Source organism: Salmo salar, chromosome ssa09 (assembly GCF_905237065.1).
Source record: "Salmo salar chromosome ssa09, Ssal_v3.1, whole genome shotgun sequence".
Lineage (NCBI taxonomy): Eukaryota > Metazoa > Chordata > Actinopteri > Salmoniformes > Salmonidae > Salmo > Salmo salar.
The window spans coordinates 3,267,960-3,291,008 of record NC_059450.1 but is presented as its reverse complement, the minus strand read 5'-3'; the positions used below and the strand labels follow the sequence as shown (position 1 = coordinate 3,291,008).

Below are 23,049 nucleotides of genomic sequence, written 5' to 3'. Positions count from 1 at the left end.
TCTCCTCTCTGTTGGAGATTCAACTCTCCTGTCAGATGCAGACTTCTGTAATGTTATCTCCACTTCTATTGAACATTTTCTTTTTTCAAATCAGACAAGCTCAACCTCTCATTCTCTCTTATGGGAATCACTTAAGGCCTATCTTAGAGGAACACAACTTGGAAACCTAAACTATAAGAACTCTCGAAAGCCATCCTTCATTTAGACCACCAGTATGCCTTGACGTCATCTCCAGAGCTATATAAGCAACGCTGAACTTACAATCTGAATTCAATTTGTTGTCCACTACAGATGCAGAACAGTTACTATTGCATTCACGTGGTACCTACTATGAACATGGAAAGTCATCTGCTCACACACCAATTAAAACACAGCGCTGATTGCTCAAATTAAAGATTCCTCTCATAGCTTGATTTCTGACCCTCCGAGGATCAATGACACCGTCAAGTCTTTCTATTCCTCCCTGTATACGTATATTACTGGGCAGCCAACTTTCAGAAATTGCCATTCTGGTTACATGCTCCAGATACCCCATGGTGCCACCTAGAGGTACATTCTTGTATTTCTGCTTTACTCTGCTCTTCTCTCCCAGCATTCCCCTCTCGCTGTACTGGCAAGCCTGTAGTGCTGTCCACACTTAAGATTTGGTACCAGTTTCGAAGGCATTTTCTATTCTCCTCTGCATCTACTAGAGGTCCTATTGATAAGAACCACTTATTCCCCGCTTCCCTAATAGATAATACCTTTCCTTGTCCAGTAAGAGAAAGCTTTAAGTCCTTCCAAGACTTATATGTAAATACTTTTTTTCTAGTTTTCCCAACCCGGGCTCTAAATAATCTTTGCCTCCATCTCACTTTTTCCGTTACCTTCAAATGAGGCATTGTGTCTCCTCCCAATTTGCTGGCTTCCCTGCTCCACTGCCTTGCCAACCCTGGGATGGCATATTGACTCTATTACCTCAACAGAAAGCAGTCATTTCTCAGATCTATCTGTGTATTATGTCTTTGGACAAACACTCCATCAACAAAACTAAATCTACATTGGAACGGGAAATGGGTGTTGAATTTACCCAGGAGTGGTGGGATGAGGCGATTGATAGGGTACGCTCCACTACATCTTGTGCTCGTCTTGGTCTCATTCAATTTAAGGTTTTACATAGAGTGCATTTTTCCAAATCCAGATTGTCTGAAATATATCCAAATGTAAATAATGAGTGTGATACATGTCATGTTTCACCATGTCATTCAATGCTCTAAATGACAAACTTACTGGGAATCTACACTGCTCAAAAAAATAAAGGGAACACTTAAACAACACATCCTAGATCTGAATGAAATAAATAATCTTATTAAATACTTTTTTCTTTACATAGTTGAATGTGCTGACAACAAAATCACACAAAAATAATCAATGGAAATCCAATTTGTCAACCCATGGAGGTCTGGATTTGGAGTCACACTCAAAATTAAAGTGGAAAACCACACTACAGGCTGATCCAACTTTGATGTAATGTCCTTTAACGAGTCAAAATGGGGCTCAGTAGGGGGTGTGGCCTCCACGTGCCTGTATGACCTCCCTACAATGCCTGGGCATGCTCCTGATGAGGTGGCGGATGGTCTCCTGAGGGATCTCCTCCCAGACCTGGACTAAAGCATCCGCCAACTCCTGGACAGTCTGTGGTGCAACGTGGCGTTGGTGGATGGAGCGAGACATGATGTCCCAGATGTGCTCAATTGGATTCAGGTCTGGGGAACGGGCGGGCCAGTCCATAGCATCAATGCCTTCCTCTTGCAGGAACTGCTGACACACTCCAGCCACATGAGGTCTAGTATTGTCTTGCATTAGGAGGAACCCAGGGCCAACCGCACCAGCATATGGTCTCACAAGGGGTCTGAGGATCTCATCTCGGTACCTAATGGCAGTCAGGCTACCTCTGGCGAGCACAAGGAGGGCTGTGCGGCCCCCCAAAGAAATGCCACCCCACACCATGACAGACCCACCGCCAAACCGGTCATGCTGGAGGATGTTGCAGGCAGCAGAACGTTTTCCACGGCGTCTCCAGACTCTGTCACGTCTGTCACGTGCTCAGTGTGAACCTGCTTTCATCTGTGAAGAGCACAGGGCGCCAGTGGAGAATTTGCCAATCTTGGTGTTCTCTGGCAAATGCCAAACGTCCTGCACGGTGTTGGGCTGTAAGCACAACCCCCACCTGTGGACGTCGGGCCCTCATACCACCCTCATGGAGTCTGTTTCTGACCGTTTGAGCAGACACATGCACATTTGTGGCCTGCTGGAGGTCATTTTGCAGGGCTCTGGCAGTGCTCCTCCTGCTCCTCCTTGCACAAAGGCGGAGGTAGCGGTCCTGCTGCTGGGTTGTTGCCCTCCTACGGCCTCCTCCACGTCTCCTGATGTACTGGCCTGTCTCCTGGTAGCACCTCCATGCTCTGGACACTACGCTGACAGATACAGCAAACCTTCTTGCCACAACTCGCATTGATTTACATTTACATTTAAGTCATTTAGCAGACGCTCTTATCCAGAGCGACTTACAAATTGGTGCATTCACCTTATGATATCCAGTGGAACAACCACTTTACAATAGTGCATCTAAATCTTTTAAGGGGGGGGGGGGTTAGAAGGATTACTTCATCCTATCCTAGGTATTCCTTAAAGAGGTGGGGTTTCAGGTGTCTCCGGAAGGTGGTGATTGACTCCGCTGTCCTGGCGTCGTGAGGGAGCTTATTCCACCATTGGGGTGCCAGAACAGCGAACAGTTTTGACTGGGCTGAGCGGGAACTGTGCTTCCTCAGAGGTAGGGGGGCCAGCAGGCCAGAGGTGGATGAACGCAGTGCCCTTGTTTGAAAGCACCGCCAGCATTCAAAAGTGACCAAAACATCAGCCAGGAAGCATAGGAACTGAGAAGTGGTCTGTGGTCTCCACAGGCAGAACCACTCATTTATTGGGGGTGTCTTGCTTATTGCCTATAATTTCCACCTGTTGTCTATTCCATTTGCACAACAGCATGTGAAATGTATTGTCAATCAGTGTTGCTTCCTAAGTGGACAGTTTTATTTCACAGAAGTGTGATTGACTTGGAGTTACATTGTGTTGTTTAAGTGTTCCCTTTATTTTTTTGAGCAGTATATTTTTAAAATGTTATCTGAGGTGCTTTAAATTAACCTGCAACCATGTCCCATGATAGCTGTTTTTGGTATTCCAGAACACTTGTTCTACTTGGACCCCAAACAAGCCGATATTATTGCTTTTACATCCTTATTAGCTCGACTTAGAATTATTTTCCAGTGGAAGTCTGCTCAGCCCCCCTCTACTTCTCAATCGCTCCCCGATGTAATGTTCTTTCTAAAGCTTGAGGAAATTAAATATTCTCTTAGGGGTTCCAATGATACATTTGTTAGAAAATGGCAACCATTTATATCATACTTCAATGGCTTGCCGAGGCTCCCCTCTGATGAGACTTAAGGATCTGCCCCTTTTTTTCAATTTTTGCCTGAAATGACATACTCAAATCTAACTGCCTGTAGCTCAGGCCCTGAAGCAAGGATATGCATATTATTGGTACCATTTGAAAGGAAACACTTTGAAGTTTGTGGAAATGTGAAAGGAATGTAGGAGAATATAACATAATAGATCTGGTAAAAGTTAATACAAAGAAAAAAAACAACCGTTCTTTCGTAATTTTTTTGTACCATCATCTTTGAAAATGAAGAGAAATGCCATAATGTATTATTCCAACCCAGGTGCAATATACATTTTGACCACTAGATGGCAGCAGTGTATGTGCAAAGTTTTAGACTGATCCAATGAACCATTGCATTTCTGTTCAAAACGTTGTATCAAGACTGCCGAAATATGCCTAATTTGTTTATTAATAACGTTTTATGTTCAAAATTGTGCACTCTCCTCAAACAATAGCATGGTATTCTTTCACTGTAATAGCTACTGTACATTGGACAGTGTAGTTAGATTAACAAGAATGTAAGCTTTCTGCCAATATCAGATATGTCTGTCTATATCCTGGGAAATGTTCTTGTTACTTACAACCTCATGCTAATCGCATTAGCCTACGTTAGCTCAACAGTCCCGTGGAAGGGACACCGATCCCGAAGAAGTTGATTTCCCAGTTGGTATTCCCAGTAGTCATTACATAATAGGTACAGTCATCAATATAATGTTATCCAGTCCAAGCAAGTTTGTCTGAGGTTTACTGATCATGGAGTGGGTGGTTGGGAGGAGGTGGGTGGGTGAACTGAGGTAGCGCAGATAGGAGGGGTGCGTCACTTGAGTGGGTTGAGTCACTGACGTGGTCTTCCTGTCTGGGTTGGTGCCCCCCCTTGGGTTGTGCTGTGGCGGAGATCTTTGTGGGCTATACTCGGCCTTGTCTCAGGATGGTAAGTTGGTAGTTGGAGTATCCCTCTAGTGGTGTGGGGGCTGTGCTTTGGCAAAGTGGGCGGGGTTATATCCTGCCTGTTTGGCCCTGTCCGGGGGTATCATCAGATGGGGCCACAGTGTCTCCTGACCCCTCCTGTCTCAGCCTCCAGTATTTATGCTGCAGTAGTTTGTGTCGGGGGGCTAGGGTCAGTCTGTTATATCTGGAGTATTTCTCCTGTCTTATCCAGTGTCCTGTGTGAATTTAAGTATGCTCTCTCTAATTCTCTCTTTCTTTCTTTCTCTCTCTCTCTCTCTCTCTCTCTCTCTCTCGGAGGACCTGAGCCCTAGGACCATGCCTCAGGACTACCTGGCATGATGACTCCTTGCTGTTCCCAGTCCACCTGGCCGTGCTGCTGCTCCAGATTCAACTGTTCTGCCTGCGGCTATGGAACCCTGACCTGTTCACCGGACGTGCTTGTTGCACCCTCGACAACTACTATGATTATTATTATTTGACCATGCTGGTCATTTATGAACATTTGAACATCTTGGCCATGTTCTGTTATAATCTCCACCCGGCACAGCCAGAAGAGGACTGGCCACCCCTCATAGCCTGGTTCCTCTCTAAGTTTCTTCCTAGGTTTTGGCCTTTCTAGGGAGTTTTTCCTAGCCACCGTGTTTCTACACCTGCATTACTTGCCGTTTGGGGTTTTAGGCTGGGTTTCTGTACAGCACTTTGAGATATCAGCTGATGTAAGAAGGGCTATATAAATACATTTGATTTGATTTGAAGGGACTGGGGGGGGTTGATGTGTTGTGTGGAGGGAGGGTGGTTTGGATATGGTAAAATCTTTGTACTTACATTGATGTACATTTTGTAAAACCTGAATAAAAAAAATAAAAACTTAGCTATCATTCCCCAGCCTAATTGTAACCTAACCAATATCCAAACTGAGATTTAGTGAAAACAAAAATCTGACATTGATTTTATACAGAGGATCCCCCACGCTTTCTCAAAGCAGTGTGACTTTGCGTGAAAAACATTTTCGTATGAATGGGATACTACAGACAATGGCCCATGCCACATCTGAGCAATTGATTCGGATAAGCATGAGCCAGTGGATAAGAAGTAAAGACACCAAAAAATGGGATAGACATTTTAAAATAAATAAATTCATTGCCCTATCATAATGGAACGGTCCCCAACCCCTGTGTATGAGTGTCTGTGTGTGTGTCTGTGACTGTGTGTGTATCCCAAATCTGTTGCTATGGGGTAATGATGTTAAGGACATTACAGGACGAATCACAATAATTGTTTGCCAAAATAAACAAAAGTTTAAAAAGTGTTGATAGGGGTCAGAATATGTCACACCATCAAATTTTGGGCTTTTAAATCACTCTTACAGAACTTCCACATGGGCAAGGATATTGGAAATGTAATCAAATTGAATTGGATGACAACTTGTTTTTAACTAGGATAGAAGAATTTATAACAGACTTTTTCAAACATAACATAGGTACAGAAGATCCCCTTATTGTATGGGACACTTTTAAATGTATCACAACTCAGGACATGACCCAGATGCAGACACGGGAGAAGGATAGTACAGTTCTCAGATGATTTATTAGAAACACGGGGCAGGCAAAGGGCAGGTCGAGGGCAGGCAGAGGTTCGTGATCAGGTCAGAGTCAGGCAGGTACAGGACGGCAGGCAGGCACGGGGTCAGGGCAGGCAGAATGGTCAGAACCGGGAAAAACTAGGAAACAGAACTAGAGAAACAGGAAGGTGGGAGAGAACACTGGTAAGACCTGACAAGACGAACTGGCAACAGACAAACAGAGAACACAGGTATAAATACACAGGGGATAATGGGAAGATGGGCAACACCTGGAATGGGATGGAGACAAGAAAAAAGACAGGTGAAACAGCTCAGGGTGCGACAAAATGTGCCTTTAGAGGCCGCGCAATTCAATACTCATCTTTAAAACAAATACAATTTAGGTCAAAAGAGTTCATATTAACCTCTCTAGGGTCGGCGGGACGAAATCGTCCCTCCTACTCAACAGCCAGTTGAATCCAGTGGCGCGTTATTCAAATACCTTAGAAATGCTATTACTTCAATTTCTCAAACATATGACTATTTTACACCATTTTAAAGATAAGACTCTCGTTAATCTAACCACACTGTCCGATTTCAAAAAAGCTTTACAACGAAAGCAAAACATTAGATTATGTCAGCAGAGTACCCAGCCAGAAATAATCAGACACCCATTTTTCAAGCTAGCATATAATGTCACATAAACCCAAACCACAGCTAAATGCAGCACTAACCTTTGATCTTCATCAGATGACAACCCTAGGACATTATGTTATACAATACATGCATGTTTTGTTCAATCAAGTTCATATTTATATCAAAAACCAGCTTTTTACATTAGCATGTGACGTTCAGAACTAGCATACCCCCCCCCGCAAACTTCCGGTGAATTTACTAAATTACTCACGATAAACGTTCACAAAAAACATAACAATTATTTTAAGAATTATAGATACAGAACTCCTCTATGCACTCGCTATGTCCGATTTTAAAATAGCTTTTCGGTGAAAGCACATTTTGCAATATTCTGAGTAGATAGCCCGGCATCACAGGGCTAGCTATTTAGACACCCACCAAGTTTAGCCCTCACCAAAGTCAGATTTACTATAAGAAAAATGTTATTACCTTTGCTGTCTTCGTCAGAATGCACTCCCAGGACTTCTACTTCAATAACAAATGTTGGTTTGGTTCAAAATAATCCATAGTTATGTTCAAATATCCTCTGCTTTGTTAGTGCGTTCAAGACACTATCCGAATGGTAAAGAAGGGTGACGCGCACGACGCATTTCGTGACAAAAAAAATCGAAATATTCCATTACCGTACTTCGAAGCATGTCAACCTCTGTTTAAAATCAATTTTTATGCCATTTTTCTCGTAAAAAAGCGATAATAAAAACTGTACCATAGAGGCATAGAATACAAAAGGAAATGGAGGAACTTATTCAAGAAAGAGCAAGTGTAATGGAATATGGGGAAAATAATTTGGTGCATTTTATTCATCTTCAAAATATAAATGCTACCAAAAATAATTGACTGAAACCAAACAATTCACCAAACAATATTTTGAAAGAGAAAGCAAAGTACTTTACGCATATGTTTTTGTTTCAGTCTCTTCCATCTCCACTGACCGTGGTTCAGTGTAAGGATTGTTTTCTATTAATAATGTAAAATCAACAGCTATACAGAAAGACTCATGTGAAGGCCAAATTACAGAGGAGGAACATGCAATTAAAGCCTTTAAGTCTGGGAAAACTCCAGGGCTGGATGGCATACCAGTTGAGGTATACCAAACCTTTTTTGATGTACTCAGAGGCCCGTTATTAGCATGTTTTAACCACTCCTATAAAAATGGTAGATTATACTCAACAAGAAGGTCTGATTTCATTATTATTGAAACAGGACCCAAGTGGTATATATAAAGATCCAGTCCATAAAAAAAATTGGAGGGCCCCTTAGACTTCAGTGTTATGCTGCAATTTCTTTTGCAAAATACATAGCGCATAGAATTAAAATGGTATTGTTGGATATTATTAGTCCTAATCAGACAGGTTTTTTACATGGACGATATATTGGAGATAATATAAGTACTGGAAACAATAGAACACTATGAAAAATCTGGGAAACCAGGCCTGGTATTCATAGCTGAATTTGAAAAGGCTTTTTTAAACACCAGCGGTGTAACGGCTGTCTTCATAAATGGACCAAGGCGCAGCAGGTATGTGAATACTCATATTTAATTACAAATAAGGAGTAAAGCATCCACTTAACAATACAATAAAGGTGACAACAGCTACAGTTCTGCAGGCTAGAAACGCAGTGCAAAAACAACCACCCACAACCCCAAAGAAAAACACACACACCTATATAGGACTTCCAATCAAAGGCAACTCAACACACCTGCCTTCAATTGGAAGTCCCAATCAACAATACAAACATTCCCCATACACAAAACTGCCACGTCCTGACCCCAAAACTAAAACAATAGCTCCATCTGCTGGTCAGGACGTGACAAGCGGTCACAACTTGCAGACGTGCTGCTATGCGTTTTGTTGCCGATCTTACTTTGCTACCTGACTACCTCACGGTTTTTACTTTTTCATTACCGTATATTTTTAGTTTTTCCCTCACTCAACTTTTTTCATTCAACTTTTTCACCCCGGAGGTTTTATCTGGATATGGTTCGTCAGGACTTCAAACAACCGAAGCTAAGTAACATTAACATGATGCCTTCTAATTGCAGTCGTTGTACTTATAATATACAGGAGAACGATCGCCTTACGGCAAGGATAGCTGTGCTGCAAGCTGAAATCTACGCAATCGTTAGGCAAGGGTAATTTCAGTGTAGGAAAGGATGAAACAGCGTCTGTGCCACCAGTAAGTACAGATAGTAACGTTAGTATAAACCCCCTCGCACGGTCCCCGCAGCCGGACAACTTTCTCATGGCTTCTGGAGGGAAACGCTGTAGGAATGCTCAACCGGTGTCGCTTATTCAGCCGACAGAAACTTTCAACCGGTTCTCCCCATTAAGCGAGTCGGAGTCGGAGGCCGAAACTTCTCTGGTCTCTGCTCCTCCCGTTGTGGGGTCTGAGACGACGAAGGCTCCCACCATTAGCTCTGACAAATTGAAAACCTTAGTCATTGGCGACTCCATTACCCACAGTATTAGACTTAAAATGAATCATCCAGCGATCATACACTGTTTACCAGGGGGCAGGGCTACCGACGTTAAGGCTAATCTAAAGACGGTGCTGGCTAAAGCTAAAACTGGCGAGTGTAGAGAGTATAGAGATATTGTTATCCACGTCGGCACCAACGATGTTAGGATGAAACAGTCAGAGGTCACCAAGCGCAACATAGCTTCAGCGTGTAAATCAGCTAGAAAGATGTGTCGGCATCGATTAATTGTCTCTGGCCCCCTCCCAGTTAGGGGGAGTGATGAGCTCTACAGCAGAGTCTCACAACTCAATCGCTGGATGAAAACTGTTTTCTGCCCCTACCAAAAGATAGAATTTGTAGATAATTGGCCCTCTTTCTGGGACTCACCCACAAACAGGACCAAGCCTGGCCTGTTGAGTAGTGACAGACTCCATCCTAGCTGGAGGGGTGCTCTCATCTTATCTACGAACATAGACAGGGCTCTAACTCCTCTAGCTCCACAATGAAATAGGGTGCAGGCCAGGCAGCAGGCTGTTAGCTAGCCTGCTAGTTTAGTGGAGTCTGCCACTAGCACAGTCAGTGTAGTCAGCTCAGCTTTCCCCATTGAGACCGTGTCTGTGCCTCGATCTAGGTTGGGCAAAATTAAAGATGGCGGTGTTCGCTTTAGCAATCTCACTAGTATAAAGACCTCCTCCATTCCTGCCATTATTGAAAGAGATTGTGATACCTCACAACTCCAAATTGGGTTACTTAATGTTAGATCCCTCACTTCCAAGGCAGTTATAGTCAATGAACTAATCACTGATCATAATCTTGATGTGATTGGCCTGACTGAAACATGGCTTAAGCCTGATGAATTTACTGTGTTAAATGAGGCCTCACCCCCTGGTTACACTAGTGACCGTACCCCCCGTGCATCCGGCAAAGGCGGAGGTGTTGCTAACATTTATGATAGCAAATTTCAATTTACAAAAAAAAAACTATGACATTTTCGTCTTTTGAGCTTCTAGTCATGAAATCTATGCAGCCTACTCAATCACTTTTTATAGCTACTGTTTACAGGCCTCCTGGGCCATATGCAGTGTTCCTCACTGAGTTCCCTGAATTCCTATCGGATCTTGTAGTCATAGCAGATAATATTCTAATTTTTGGTGACTTTAACATTCACATGGAAAAGTCCACAGACCCACTCCAAAAGGCTTTCGGAGCCATCATCGACTCAGTGGGTTTTGTCCAACATGTCTCTGGACCTACTCACTGCCACAGTCATACTCTGGACCTAGTTTTGTCCCATGGAATAAATGTTGTGGATCTTAATGTTTTCCCTCATAATCCTGGACTATCGGACCACCATTTTATTACGTTTGCAATCGCAACAAATAATCTGCTCAGACCCCAACCAAGGAGCATTAAAAGTCGTGCTATAAATTCTCAGACAACCCAAAGATTCCTTGATGCCCTTCCAGACTCCCTCTGCCTACCCAAGGACGTCAGAGGACAAAAATCAGTTAACCACCTAACCGAGGAACTCAATTTAACCTTGCGCCATACCCTAGATGCAGTTGCACCCCTAAAAACTAAAAACATCTGTCATAAGAAACTAGCTCCCTGGTATACAGAAAATACACAAGCTCTGAAGCAAGCTTCCAGAAAATTGGAACGGAAATGGCGCCACACCAAACTGGAAGTCTTCCGACTAGCTTGGAAAGACAGTACCGTGCAGTATCGAAGAGCCCTCACTGCTGCTCGATCATCCTATTTTTCCAACTTAATTGAGGAAAATAAGAACAATCCGAAATGTCTTTTTGATACTGTCGCAAAGCTAACTAAAAAGCAGCATTCGCAAATGGAGGATGGCTTTCACTTCAGCAGTAATAAATTGATGAACTTCTTTGAGGAAAAGATCATGATCATTAGAAAGCAAATTACGGACTCCTCTTTAAATCTGCGTATTCCTCCAAAGCTCCATTGTCCTGAGTCTGCACAACTCTGCCAGGAACTAGGATCAAGGGAGATACTAAGGTGTTTTAGCACTATATCTCTTGACACAATGATTAAAATAATCATGGCCTCTAAACCCTCAAGCTGCATACTGGAACCTATTCCAAGTAAACTACTGAAAGAGCTGCTTCCTGTGCTTGGCCCTCCTATGTTGAACATAATAAATGGCTCTCTATCCACCGGATGTGTACCAAGCTCACTAAAAGTGGCAGTAATAAAGCCTCTCTTGAAAAAGCCGAATCTTCACCCAGAAATTATAAAAAACTATCGGCCTATATCGAATCTTCCATTCCTCTCAAAAAAATTTGAAAAAGCTGTTGCGCAGCAACTCACTGCCTTCCTGAAGACAAACAATGTATACGAAACGCTTCAGTCTGGTTTTAGACCCCATCATAGCACTGAGACTGCACTTGTGAAGGTGGTAAATGACCTTTTAATGAAGTCAGACCGAGGCTCTGCATCTGTCCTCGTGCTCCTAGATCTTAGTGCTGCTTTTGATACCATCGATCACCACATTCTTTTGGAGAGACTGGAAACCCAAATTGGTCTACATGGACAAGTTCTGGCCTGGTTTAGATCTTATCTGTCAGAAAGATATCAGTTTGTCTCTGTGAATGGTTTGTCCTCTGACAAATCAACTGTAAATTTCGGTGTTCGTCAAGGTTCCGTTTTAGGACCACTATTGTTTTCACTATATATTTTACCTCTTGGGGATGTCATTCGAAAACATAATGTTAAATTTCACTGCTATGCGGACGACACACAGCTGTACATCTCAATGAAACATGGTGAAGCCCCAAAATTGCCCTCGCTATAAGCCTGTGTTTCAGACATAAAGAAGTGGATGGCTGCAAACTTTCTACTTTTAAACTCGGACAAAACAGAGATGCTTGTTCTAGGTCCCAAGAAACAAAGAGATCTTCTGTTGAATCTGACAATTAATCTGCATGGTTGTACAGTCGTCTCAAATAAAACTGTGAAGGACCTCGGCATTACTCTGGACCCTGATCTCTCTTTTGAAGAACATATCAAGACTGTTTCAAGGACAGCTTTTTTCCATCTACGTAACATTGCAAAAATCTGAAACTTTCTGTCCAAAAATGATGCAGAAAAATTAATCCATGCTTTTGTTACTTCTAGGCTGGACTACTGCAATGCTCTACTTTCCGGCTACCCGGATAAAGCACTAAACAAACTTCAGTTAGTGCTAAATACGGCTGCTAGAATCCTGACTAGAACCCAAAAATTTGATCATATTACTCCAGTGCTAGCCTCCCTACACTGGCTTCCTGTTAAGGCAAGGGCTGATTTCAAGGTTTTACTGCTAACCTACAAAGCATTACATGGGCTTGCTCCTACCTATATTTCCGATTTGGTCCTGCCGTACATACCTACACGTACGCTACGGTCACAAGACGCAGGCCTCCTAATTGTCCCTAGAATTTCTAAGCAAACGGCTGGAGGTAGGGCTTTCTCCTATAGAGCTCCATTTTTATGGAATGGTCTGCTTACCCATGTGAGAGACGCAGACTCAGTCTCAACCTTTAACCTCTTACATCTAGACGTTCCGCTAGCGGAACACCTGCTCCAATATCCAATGATAGGCGTGGCGCGAATTACAAATTCCTCAAAAATACAAAAACTTCAATTTTTCAAACATATGACTATTTCACAGCATTTTAAAGACAAGACTCTCCTTTATCTAACCACACTGTCCGATTTCAAAAAGGCTTTACAGCGAAAGCAAAACATTAGATTATGTCAGCAGAGTACCCAGCCAGAAATAATCAGGCACCCATTTTTCAAGCTAGCATATAATGTCACAAAAAACAAAACCACAGCTAAATGCAGCACTAACCTTTGATGATCTTCATCAGATGACACACTTAGGACATTATGTTATACAATACATGCATGTTTTGTTCAATCAAGTTCATATTTATATCAAAAACCAGCTTTTTACATTAGCATGTGACGTTCAGAACTAGCATACCCCGCAAACCTCCGGTGAATTTACTAAATTACTCACGATAAACGTTCACAAAAAACATAACAATTATTTTAAGAATTATAGATACAGAACTCCTTTGTGCAATCGAGGTGTCCGATTTTAAAATAGCTTTTCGGTGAAAGCATATTTTGCAATATTCTGAGTAGATAGCCCAGCCATCACGGCTAGCTATTCAGACAGCCACCAAGTTTAGCCCTGACCAAACTCCGATTTACTATTACAAAAGTTTGATTACCTTTGGTGTTCTTCGTCAGAATGCACTCCCAGGACTGCTACTTCAATAACAAATGTTGGTTTGGTTCAAAATAATCCATCGTTATATCCAAATAGCGGCGTTTTGTTCGTGCGTTCAAGACACTATCCGAAGTGTAAATAAGGGTCACGAGCATGGCGCATTTCGTGACAAAAGATTTCTAAATATTCCATTACCGTACTTCGAAGCATGTCAACCGCTGTTTAAAATACATTTTTATGCCATTTTTCTCATAAAAAAGCGATAATATTCCGACCGGGAATCTGCGTTTAGGTAAACAGACGAAAGAAAACAAAGCATGGGGTCGACGCGGGCACGAGCCTGAGTCTCACAGTACTGTGACCAGCCACTACCCAAACGCGCTACTTTTTTTCAGCCAGAGCCTGCAAAGCCACGATTCAGCTTTTTGCCGCCTTCTTTGTGGGCTATACTCGGCCTTGTCTTAGGACGGTAAGTTGGTGGTTGGAGACATCCCTCTAGTGGTGTGGGGGCTGTGCTTTGGCAAAGTGGGTGGGGTTATATCCTGCCTGTTTGGCCCTGTCCGGGGGTATCATCGGATGGGGCCACAGTGTCTTCTGATCCCTCCTGTCTCAGCCTCCAGTATTTATGCTGCAGTAGTCTATGTGTCGGGGGGCTAGGGTCAGTCTGTTACATCTGGAGTATTTCTCTTGTCTTATCCGGTGTCCTGTGTGAATTTAAATATGCTCTCTCTAATTCTCTCTTTCTCTCTTTCTTTCTTTCTCTCGGAGGACCTGAGCCCTAGGACCATGCCTCAGGACTACCTGGCATGATGACTCCTTGCTGTTCCCAGTCCACCTGGCCGTGCTGCTGCTCCAGATTCAACTGTTCTGCCTGCGGCTATGGAACCCTGACCTGTTCACCGGACGTGCTTGTTGCACCCTCGACAACTACTATGATTATTATTATTTGACCATGCTGGTCATTTATGAACATTTGAACATCTTGACCATGTTCTGTTATAATATCCACCCGGCACAGCCAGAAGAGGACTGGCCACCCCTCATAGCCTGGTTCCTCTCTAAGTTTCTTCCTAGGTTTTTGGCCTTTCTAGGGAGTTTTTCCTAGGGAGTTTTTCCTAGACACCGTGCTTCTTTCACATGCATTGCTTGCTGTTTGGGGTTTTAGGCTGGGTTTCTGTACAGAACTTTGAGATATCAGCTGATGTACGAAGGGCTATATAAATAAATTTGATTTGATTTGATTTTGATAAAGTACAACTGGAATTTATATATAAATGCCTGGAATATTTACATTTTGGAGAATCTCTTATACAATGGGTTAAAGTTATGTATAGTAACCCTATGTCACGTCCTGACCAGCAGAGGGAGCAATTGTATTAGTTTTGTCAGGACGTGGCAGGTTTTTGTGTGTTAAGTGTTGTGTTGGTGATTAGGACTCCCAATTGAAGGCAGGTGTGTTGAGTTGCCTTTGATTGGGAGTCCTATATAGTAGTGTGTGTTTTTCTTTGGGGTTGTGGGTAGTTGTTTTTTCACTGCGTGTTGTGTGCCTGCAAAACTGTTCCTGTCATCGTGAGTAGAGTTTATTGTTTTTCCCTGTGGATGCTTTACTTATGTTTATTAAAAAAATATGAGTATCCACATTCCCGCTGCGCCTTGGTCCATTTCTGAAGACAGCTGTTACACCCTAGGTGTAAAATAGTAAATAATGTCAACTTCTCAGGAAGTTTTAAACTGTCCAAAGGAGTAAAACAAGGTTGTCCACTATTGGCATATCTATTTATTATGGCCATTGAAATGTTAGCTATTCAAATCAGATCCAACAATAATATCAAGGGGCTAGAAATCCAGGACTTAAAAACAAAGGTGTCATTGTACAGACGTGGCCAAAGGTTTTGAGAATGACACAAATATTAATTTCCACAAAGTGTCTTTATATATTTTTGTCAGATGTTACTATGAATACTGAAGTATAATTACAAGCATTTCATAAGTGTCAAAGGCTTTTATTGACAATTACATGAAGTTGATGCAAAGAGTCAATATTTGCAGTGTGGACCCTTCTTTTTCAAGACCTCTGCAATCCGCCCTGGCATGCTGTCAATTAACTTCAGGACCACTTCTCGACTGATGGCAGACCATTCTTGCATAATCAATGCTTGGACTTTGTCAGAATTTGTGGGGTTTTGTTTGTCCACCTGCCTCTTGACCACACATTCTCAATGGGATTAAGGTCTGGGGAGTTTCCTGGCCATGGACCCAAAATATCGATGTTTTGTTCCCGAGCCACTTAGTTATCACTTTTGCCTTATGGCAAGGTGCTCCATCATGCTGGAAAAGGCATTGTTCATCACCAAACTGTACCTGGATGGTTGGGAGAAGTTGCTCTCGGAGGATGTGTTGGTACCATTCTTTATTCATGGCTGTGTTCTTAGGCAAAATTGTGAGTGAGCCCACTCCCTTGGCTGAGAAGCAACTCCACACATGAATGGTCTCAGGATGCTTTACTGTTGGCATGACACAGGACTGATGGTAGCGCTCACCTTGTCTTCTCCGGACAAGCTTTTTTCCGGATGCCCCAAACAATCGGAAAGGGGATTCATTAGAGAAAATGACTTTACCCCAGTCCTCAGCAGTCCAATCCCTGTACCTTTTGCAGAATATCAGTCTGTCCCTGATGTTTATCCTGGAGAGAAGTGGCTTCTTTACTGCCCTTCTTGACACCAGGCCATCCTCCAAAAGTCTTCGCCTCACTGTGCGTGCAGATGCACTCACACCTGCCTACTGCCATTCCTGAGCAAGCTCGTACTAGTGGTGCCCCGATCCCGCAGCTGAATCAACTTTAGGAGACGGTCCTGGCGCTTGCTGGACTATCTTGGGCGCCCTGAAGCCTTCTTCACAACAATTGAACCGCTCTCCTTGAAGTTCTTGATGATACGATAAATGGTTGATTTAGGTGAAATCTTACTGGCAGCAATATCCTTGCCTGTGAAGCCCTTTTTGTGCAAAGCAATGATGACGGCACGTGTTTCCTTGCAGGTAACCATGTTTGACAGAGGAAGAACAATGATTCCAAGCACCACCCTCATTTTGAAGCTTCCAGTCTGTTATTTGACCTCAATCAGCATGACAGAGTGATCTCCAGCCTTGTCCTCGTCAACACTCACACCTGTGTTAATGAGAGAATCACTGACATGTCAGCTGGTCCTTTTTTGGCAGGGCTGAAATGCAGTGGAAATGTTTTTGGGGGATTCAGTTCATTTGCATGGCAAAGAGGGACTTTGCGATTAATTACAATTCATCTGCTCACTCTTCATAACATTCTGCAGTATATGCAAATTGCCATCATACAAACTGAGGCAGCAGACTTTGTGAAAATTAATATTTGTGTCATTCTCAAAACCTTTGGCCACGACTGTACACTAATGATTCATGTTCTTTTAAATCCACAATTTGGATCCCTCCACAGCCTCATAAAGGATCTAGATAATGTTTCCAACCTCTCTGGTATCCCACCAAATTATTGGTAAAATACAACTTTTACATTACCGTGCAGTTTTGCAATAAAGTGGTCTGACGGTGAAGTGGACATACTCGGTATTCATATCCCAAAAGAAAGAAATTATCTCACCACGATACATTTTAATAGAAAGTTAGCAACAAAAAAATACGGTCTTGCTACCATTGAAAGGAAAAATCACCATACCAGTTTGCTTATGGCCTAGTGACTTGTTTTTAACATATATGAGCAAAAAATATGACATTGTATTTGGAATGGTAAGACAAACAAAATTAAACGGGCCTATTTATGTAATGATTATGATTTCAGAGGGCAGAAATTATTAAATATTAAAGCATTAGACCTCTCACTAAAGTCTTCAGTCATACAAAAGCTATACTTAAATCCAAACTGGTTCTCTAGCAGATTAGTAAGAATGTCTCACCCCATGTTCAAGAATGGCCTTTTCCCCTTTATTCAGATTACAACCTCTCACTTTCGGTTATTTGAAAATGAAATCATATCCAAAATATCGCTATTTTTAAAACAAGCAATAGAAAGTTGACTGCAATTTCAGTTTAATCCACCAGAAAAAACAGGACAAATTTTACAAAAATATTATGGTTAAACTCAAATATACAGTTGAAGTCGGAAGTTTACATACACTTAGGTTGGAGTCATTAAAACTCGTTTTTCAACCACTCCACAAATTTCTTGTTAACAAACTATAGTTTTGGCAAGTTGGTTAGGACATCTACTTTGTGCATGACACAAGTAATTTTTCCAACAATTGTTTACAGACAGATTATTTCACTTATAATTCACTATCACAACTACAGTGGGTCAGACGTTTAAGAACACTAAGTTGACTGTGCCTTTAAACAGCTTGGAAAATTCCAGAAAATGATGTCATGGCTTTAGAAGCTTCTGATAGGCTAATTGACAACATATTAGTCAATTGGAGGTGTACCTGTAGATGTATTTCAAGGCCTACCTTCAAACTCAGTGCCTCTTTGCTTGACATCATAGAAAATCAAAAGAAATCAGCCAAGACCTCAGAAAACAAACTGTAGACCTCCACAAGTCTGGTTCATCCTTGGGAGCAATTTCCAAACGCCTAAAGTTACCACATTCATCTGTACAAACAATAGTACGCAAGTATAAACACCATGGGACCACGCAGCCGTCATTCCACTCAGGAAGGAGACGCGTTCTGTCTCCTAGAGATGAACGTACTTTGGTGCGAAAAGTGCAAATCAATCCCAGAACAACCGCAAAGGACCTTGTGAAGATGCTGGAGGAAACAGGTACAAAAGTATCTATATCCACAGTAAAACGAGTCCTATATCGACATAACCTGAAAGGCTGCAAAGCAAGGAAGAAGCCACTGCTCCAAAACCGCCATAAAAAAGCCTGACTACAGTTTGCAACTCTACATGGGGACAAAGATCATACTTTTTGGAGAAATGTCCTCTGGTCTGATAAAACAAAAATAGAACTGTTTGGCCATAATGACCATCGTTATGTTCGGAGGAAAAAGGGGGAGGCTTGCAAGCCGAAGAACACCATCCCAACCGTGAATTACGGGGCTGGCAGCATCATGTTGTGGGGGTGCTTTGCTGCAGGAGGGACTGGTGCACTTCACAAAATAGATGGCTTCATGAGGAAAGAAAATTAGGTGTATATATTGAAGCAAAATCTCAAGACATCAGTCAGGAAGTTAAAGCTTGGTCGCAAATGGGTCTTCCAAATGGACAATGACCCCAAGCATACTTCCAAAGTTGTGGCAAAATGGCTTAAGGACAACAAAGTCAAGGTATTGGAGTGGCCATCACAAAGGACTGACCTCATTCCTATAGCAAATGTGTAGGCAGAACTGAAAAAGCGTGTGCGAGCAAGGAGGCCTACAAACCTGACTCAGTTACACCAGCTCTGTCAGGAGGAATGGGCCAAAATTCACCCAATTTATTGTGGGAAGCTTGTAGAAGGCTACCCGAAACATTTGACCCAAGTTAAACAATTTAAAGGCAATGCTACAAAATACTAATTGAGTGTATGTAAACTTCTGACCCACTGGGAATGTGATGAAAGAAATTAAAGCTGAAATAAATCATTCTCTACTATTATTCTGACATTTCACATTCTTAACCTGTTATGGCTAGGGGGCAGTATTTTCACAGCCGGATAAAAAACGTACCCGATTTAATCTGATTATTACTCCTGCCCAGAAACTAGAATATGCATATAATTATTAGCTTTGGATAGAAAACACTCCAACGTTTCTAAAACTGTTTGAATGGTGTCTGTGAGTATAACAGAACTCATTTGGCAGGCCAAAACCTGAGAAGATTCCATGCAGGAAGTGCCCTGTCTGACAATTTCTTGCCCTTCTTGATTATCCCTATCCATTACAGAGGATCTCTGCTGTTACGTGACACTTCCTTTGGCTCCCATGGGCTCTCAGAAGGCGGCAAAAAGCTGAATCGTGGCTTTGCAGGCTCTGGCTGAAAAAAAGTAGCGCGTTTGGATAGTGGCTGGTTACAGTACTGTGAGACTCAGGCTCGTGCCCGCGTCGACCCCATGCTTTGTTTTCTTTCGTCTGTTTACCTAAACGCAGATTCCCGGTCGGAATATTATCGCTTTTTTATGAGAAAAATGGCATAAAAATTGATTTTAAACAGCGGTTGACATGCTTCGAAGTACGGTAATGGAATATTTAGAAATCTTTTGTCATGAAATGCGCCATGCTCGTGACCCTTATTTACCATTCGGATAGTGTCTTGAACGCACGAACAAAACGCCGCTGTTTGGATATAACTATGGATTATTTTGAACCAAACCAACATTTGTTATTGAAGTAGCAGTACTGGGAGTGCATTCTGACGAAGACAGCAAAGGTAATAACATTTTTCTTATAGTAAATCTGACTTTGATGAGTGCTACATTTGCTGGGTGTCTAAATAGCTAGCCGTGATGGCTGGGCTATCTACTCAGAATATTGCAAAATGTGCTTTCACCGAAAAGCTATTTTAAAATCGGACACCTCGATTGCACAAAGGAGTTCTGTATCTATAATTCTTAAAATAATTGTTATGTTTTTTGTGAACGTTTATCGTGAGTAATTTAGTAAATTCACCGGAGGTTTGCGGGGGTATGCTAGTTCTGAACGTCACATGCTAATATAAAAAGCTGGTTTTTGATATAAATATGAACTTGATTGAACAAAACATGCATGTATTGTATAACATAATGTCCTAGGTGTGTCATCTGATGAAGATCATCAAAGGTTAGTGCTGCATTTAGCTGTGGTTTTGTTTTTTGTGACATTATATGCTAGCTTGAAAAATGGGTGTCTGATTATTTCTGGCTGGGTACTCTGCTGACATAATCTAATGTTTTGCTTTCGCTGTAAAGCCTTTTTGAAATCGGACAGTGTGGTTAGATAAAGGAGAGTCTTGTCTTTAAAATGCTGTGAAATAGTCATATGTTTGAAAAATTGAAGTTTTTGTATTTTAAAGGAATTTGTAATTCGCGCCACGCCTATCATTGGATATTGGAGCAGGTGTTCCGCTAGCGGAACGTCTAGATGTAAGAGGTTAAAATAAAGTGGTGATCCTAACTGACCTAAAACAGGGAATTTTTACTAGGATTAAAAGTCAGGAATTGTGAAAAACTGAGTTTAAATGTAGTTGGCTAAGGTATATGTAAACTTCCGACTTCAACTGTATTTTAATCTCACTTTCTATCTACGAACTAAAAATACTTTCCTGCAACCCACCTCACCCAATGTGGTACAGATCTGCCGTTTTTATTCCTTATAACTGGAACCTCCATCAGGAGCTAGCCAGCTAACTAACTACTAGCTATTAGTCTTTGTTAGCCACAGCTAGTGGTCTTCACCTTTAGCTCAGACACCAGCCAGCTTTAGCTCAGACAATACCTGCCAGTCTGCACAGCGCGATATAAACCTTGAGCATATCGGACTGCTTCTCTCTACAACATCACCGGATTCCTGCCGCTCTGGATCATTACACCGGATCATCGCAGCTAGCTAGCTGCAACCGAGTGGCTACTGTTAGCTAACGCCTCTGTCCTGAAGAAAGCACTAGTTAGCCTTGACCTAGCCTCAAGCTAGCCCATATACCAGCTAATTCTTGGGCTACAATAGCTCTTTTGCCAATTGGCCTGGACCCTTTATTGTCAACACGGAGCCCCGCCGATCCATCACGACTGGTCTGCTGACGTAATTGACCGATGTGGTCTCAACCCTGCTTTTCCTTTCCGATGTCGCCGAAGACTCAACTGTTAGCCCCGGCCCGCTAGCTTTCTGAACGTCATGTCTCCCGCTCGCCTAGCGTAGTAGTGACTACCGAACAACTCCCTGACTCACCTATTGCTGCTCATTGGACCGTATGATCACTCGGCTACACAGCTGATGCCTCCTGGACTGTTTCAATAACACAGTACCTCGTTTTGTTAATCTGTCGGCCCCAGCCTCGAACTCAGGTCCTGTATGTACCTAACTGACCCGCTCTGCCCATTCATCGCCATTTACCCATTGTTGTCTTAGCTCTCCCGATCAACACCTGTGATTGCTTTATGCCTCTCTCTAATATCAATATGCCTTGTCTACTGCTGTCTCGGCTAGTTCTTATTGTTTTATTTCACTGTAGAGCCCTTAGTCCCGCACAACATGCCTTAGATAGCTCTTTTGTCCCACCCCCCACACATGCGGAGACCTCACCTGGTGCCTCCAGAGATGAAACCTCTCTCATCGTCACTCAACGCCTAGGTTTACCTGCACTGTACTCACATCCTACCATACCCTTGTCTGTGCATTATGCCCTGAATCTATTCTACCACACCCAGAAATCTGCTCCTTTTACGCTCTGTTCCCAAAGCACAAGACGACCAGTTCTAATAGCCTTTAGCCATACCCTAATCCTCCTCTGTTGCTCTGGTGATGTAGAGGGTAACCCAGGCTCTGTAGCCCCCAGTACCACACCTATTCCCACAGGCGCTCTCATTTGTTGACTTCTGTAACCATAAAAGCCTTGGTTTCATGCATGTTAACATCATAAGCCTCCCTCCCTAAGTTTGTTTTACTTACTGCTTTAGTACACTCCGCCAACCCTGATGTCCTAGCTGTGTCTGAATCCTGAATTAGGAAGGCCACAACAAATTCTGAAATTTCCATCCCCAACTACAACATTCTCCGCCAAGATAGAACTTCCAAAGGGGGCGGAGTTGCAAACTGGGACGCGCTTAACACCCCGGCCGTCCTACAATCTAAGCTAGATGCCCTCAATCTCACACAAATGATCAAGGAACCTACCAGGTACAACCCTAAATCCGTAAACACGGGTACCCTCATAGATATCATCCTGACCAACCTGCCCTCTAAATACACCCCTGCTGTCTTCAACCAGGATCTCAGCGATCACTGCCTCATTGCCTGCGTCCGTAATGGGTCCCTCATCACTGTCAAACGCTCCCTAAAACACTTCAGCGAGCAAGCCTTTCTAATCGACCTGGCCCGGGTATCCTGGAAGGATATTGACCTCATCCCGTCAGTAGAGGATGCCTGGTTATTCTTCAAAAGTGCTTTCCTCGCCATCTTAAATAAGCATGCCCCATTCCAAAAAAAATGAACTAAGAACAGATATAGCCCTTGGTTCACTCCAGACTTGACTGCCCTTGACCAGCACAAAAACATCCTGTGGCGTACTGCATTAGCATCGAATTGCCCCCACAATATGCAACTTTTCAGGGCAGTTAGGAACCAATATTACACAGTCAGTTAGGAAAGCAAAGTCTAGCTTTTTCAAACAGAAATGTGCATCCTGTAGCACAAATTCCAAAAAATGTTGGGACACTAAAGTCCATGGAGAATAAGAGCACCTCCTCCCAGCTGCCCACTGCACTGAGGCTAGGAAACACCACCGATAAATCTATGATAATTGAGAATTTCAATAAGCATTTTTCTACGGCTGGCCATGCTTTTCACCTGGCCACCCCTATCCCGGCCAACAGCTCTGCACCCCCGCAGCAACTTGCCCAAGCCCCCCCCCCGCTTCTCCTTCACCCATATCCAGATAGCTGATGTTCTGAAAGAGCTGAAAAATCTGGACCCCTACAAATCAGCTGGGCGCTCTCTTTCTAA

General features: G+C 42.7%; 1 protein-coding gene across 2 annotated transcripts in view; it reads right to left on the bottom strand.

Annotated features, from left to right (window-relative positions):
* Positions 1-23,049, bottom strand: part of si:dkey-16j16.4 (uncharacterized) — an 82,820-nt gene that overhangs the window by 35,845 nt on the left and 23,926 nt on the right. The window contains exon 4 of one of the 2 annotated variants that reach the window (XM_045723341.1): positions 5,995-6,159. The exons of the other annotated variant lie outside the window; for it this stretch is intronic. Within the exon in view, the coding sequence (XP_045579297.1) occupies positions 6,079-6,159 (81 nt within the window). The 3' untranslated portion in view covers positions 5,995-6,078. Of the gene's footprint in view, positions 1-5,994; positions 6,160-23,049 lie in introns of those variants that run through there. 2 annotated transcript variants of the gene reach the window in all.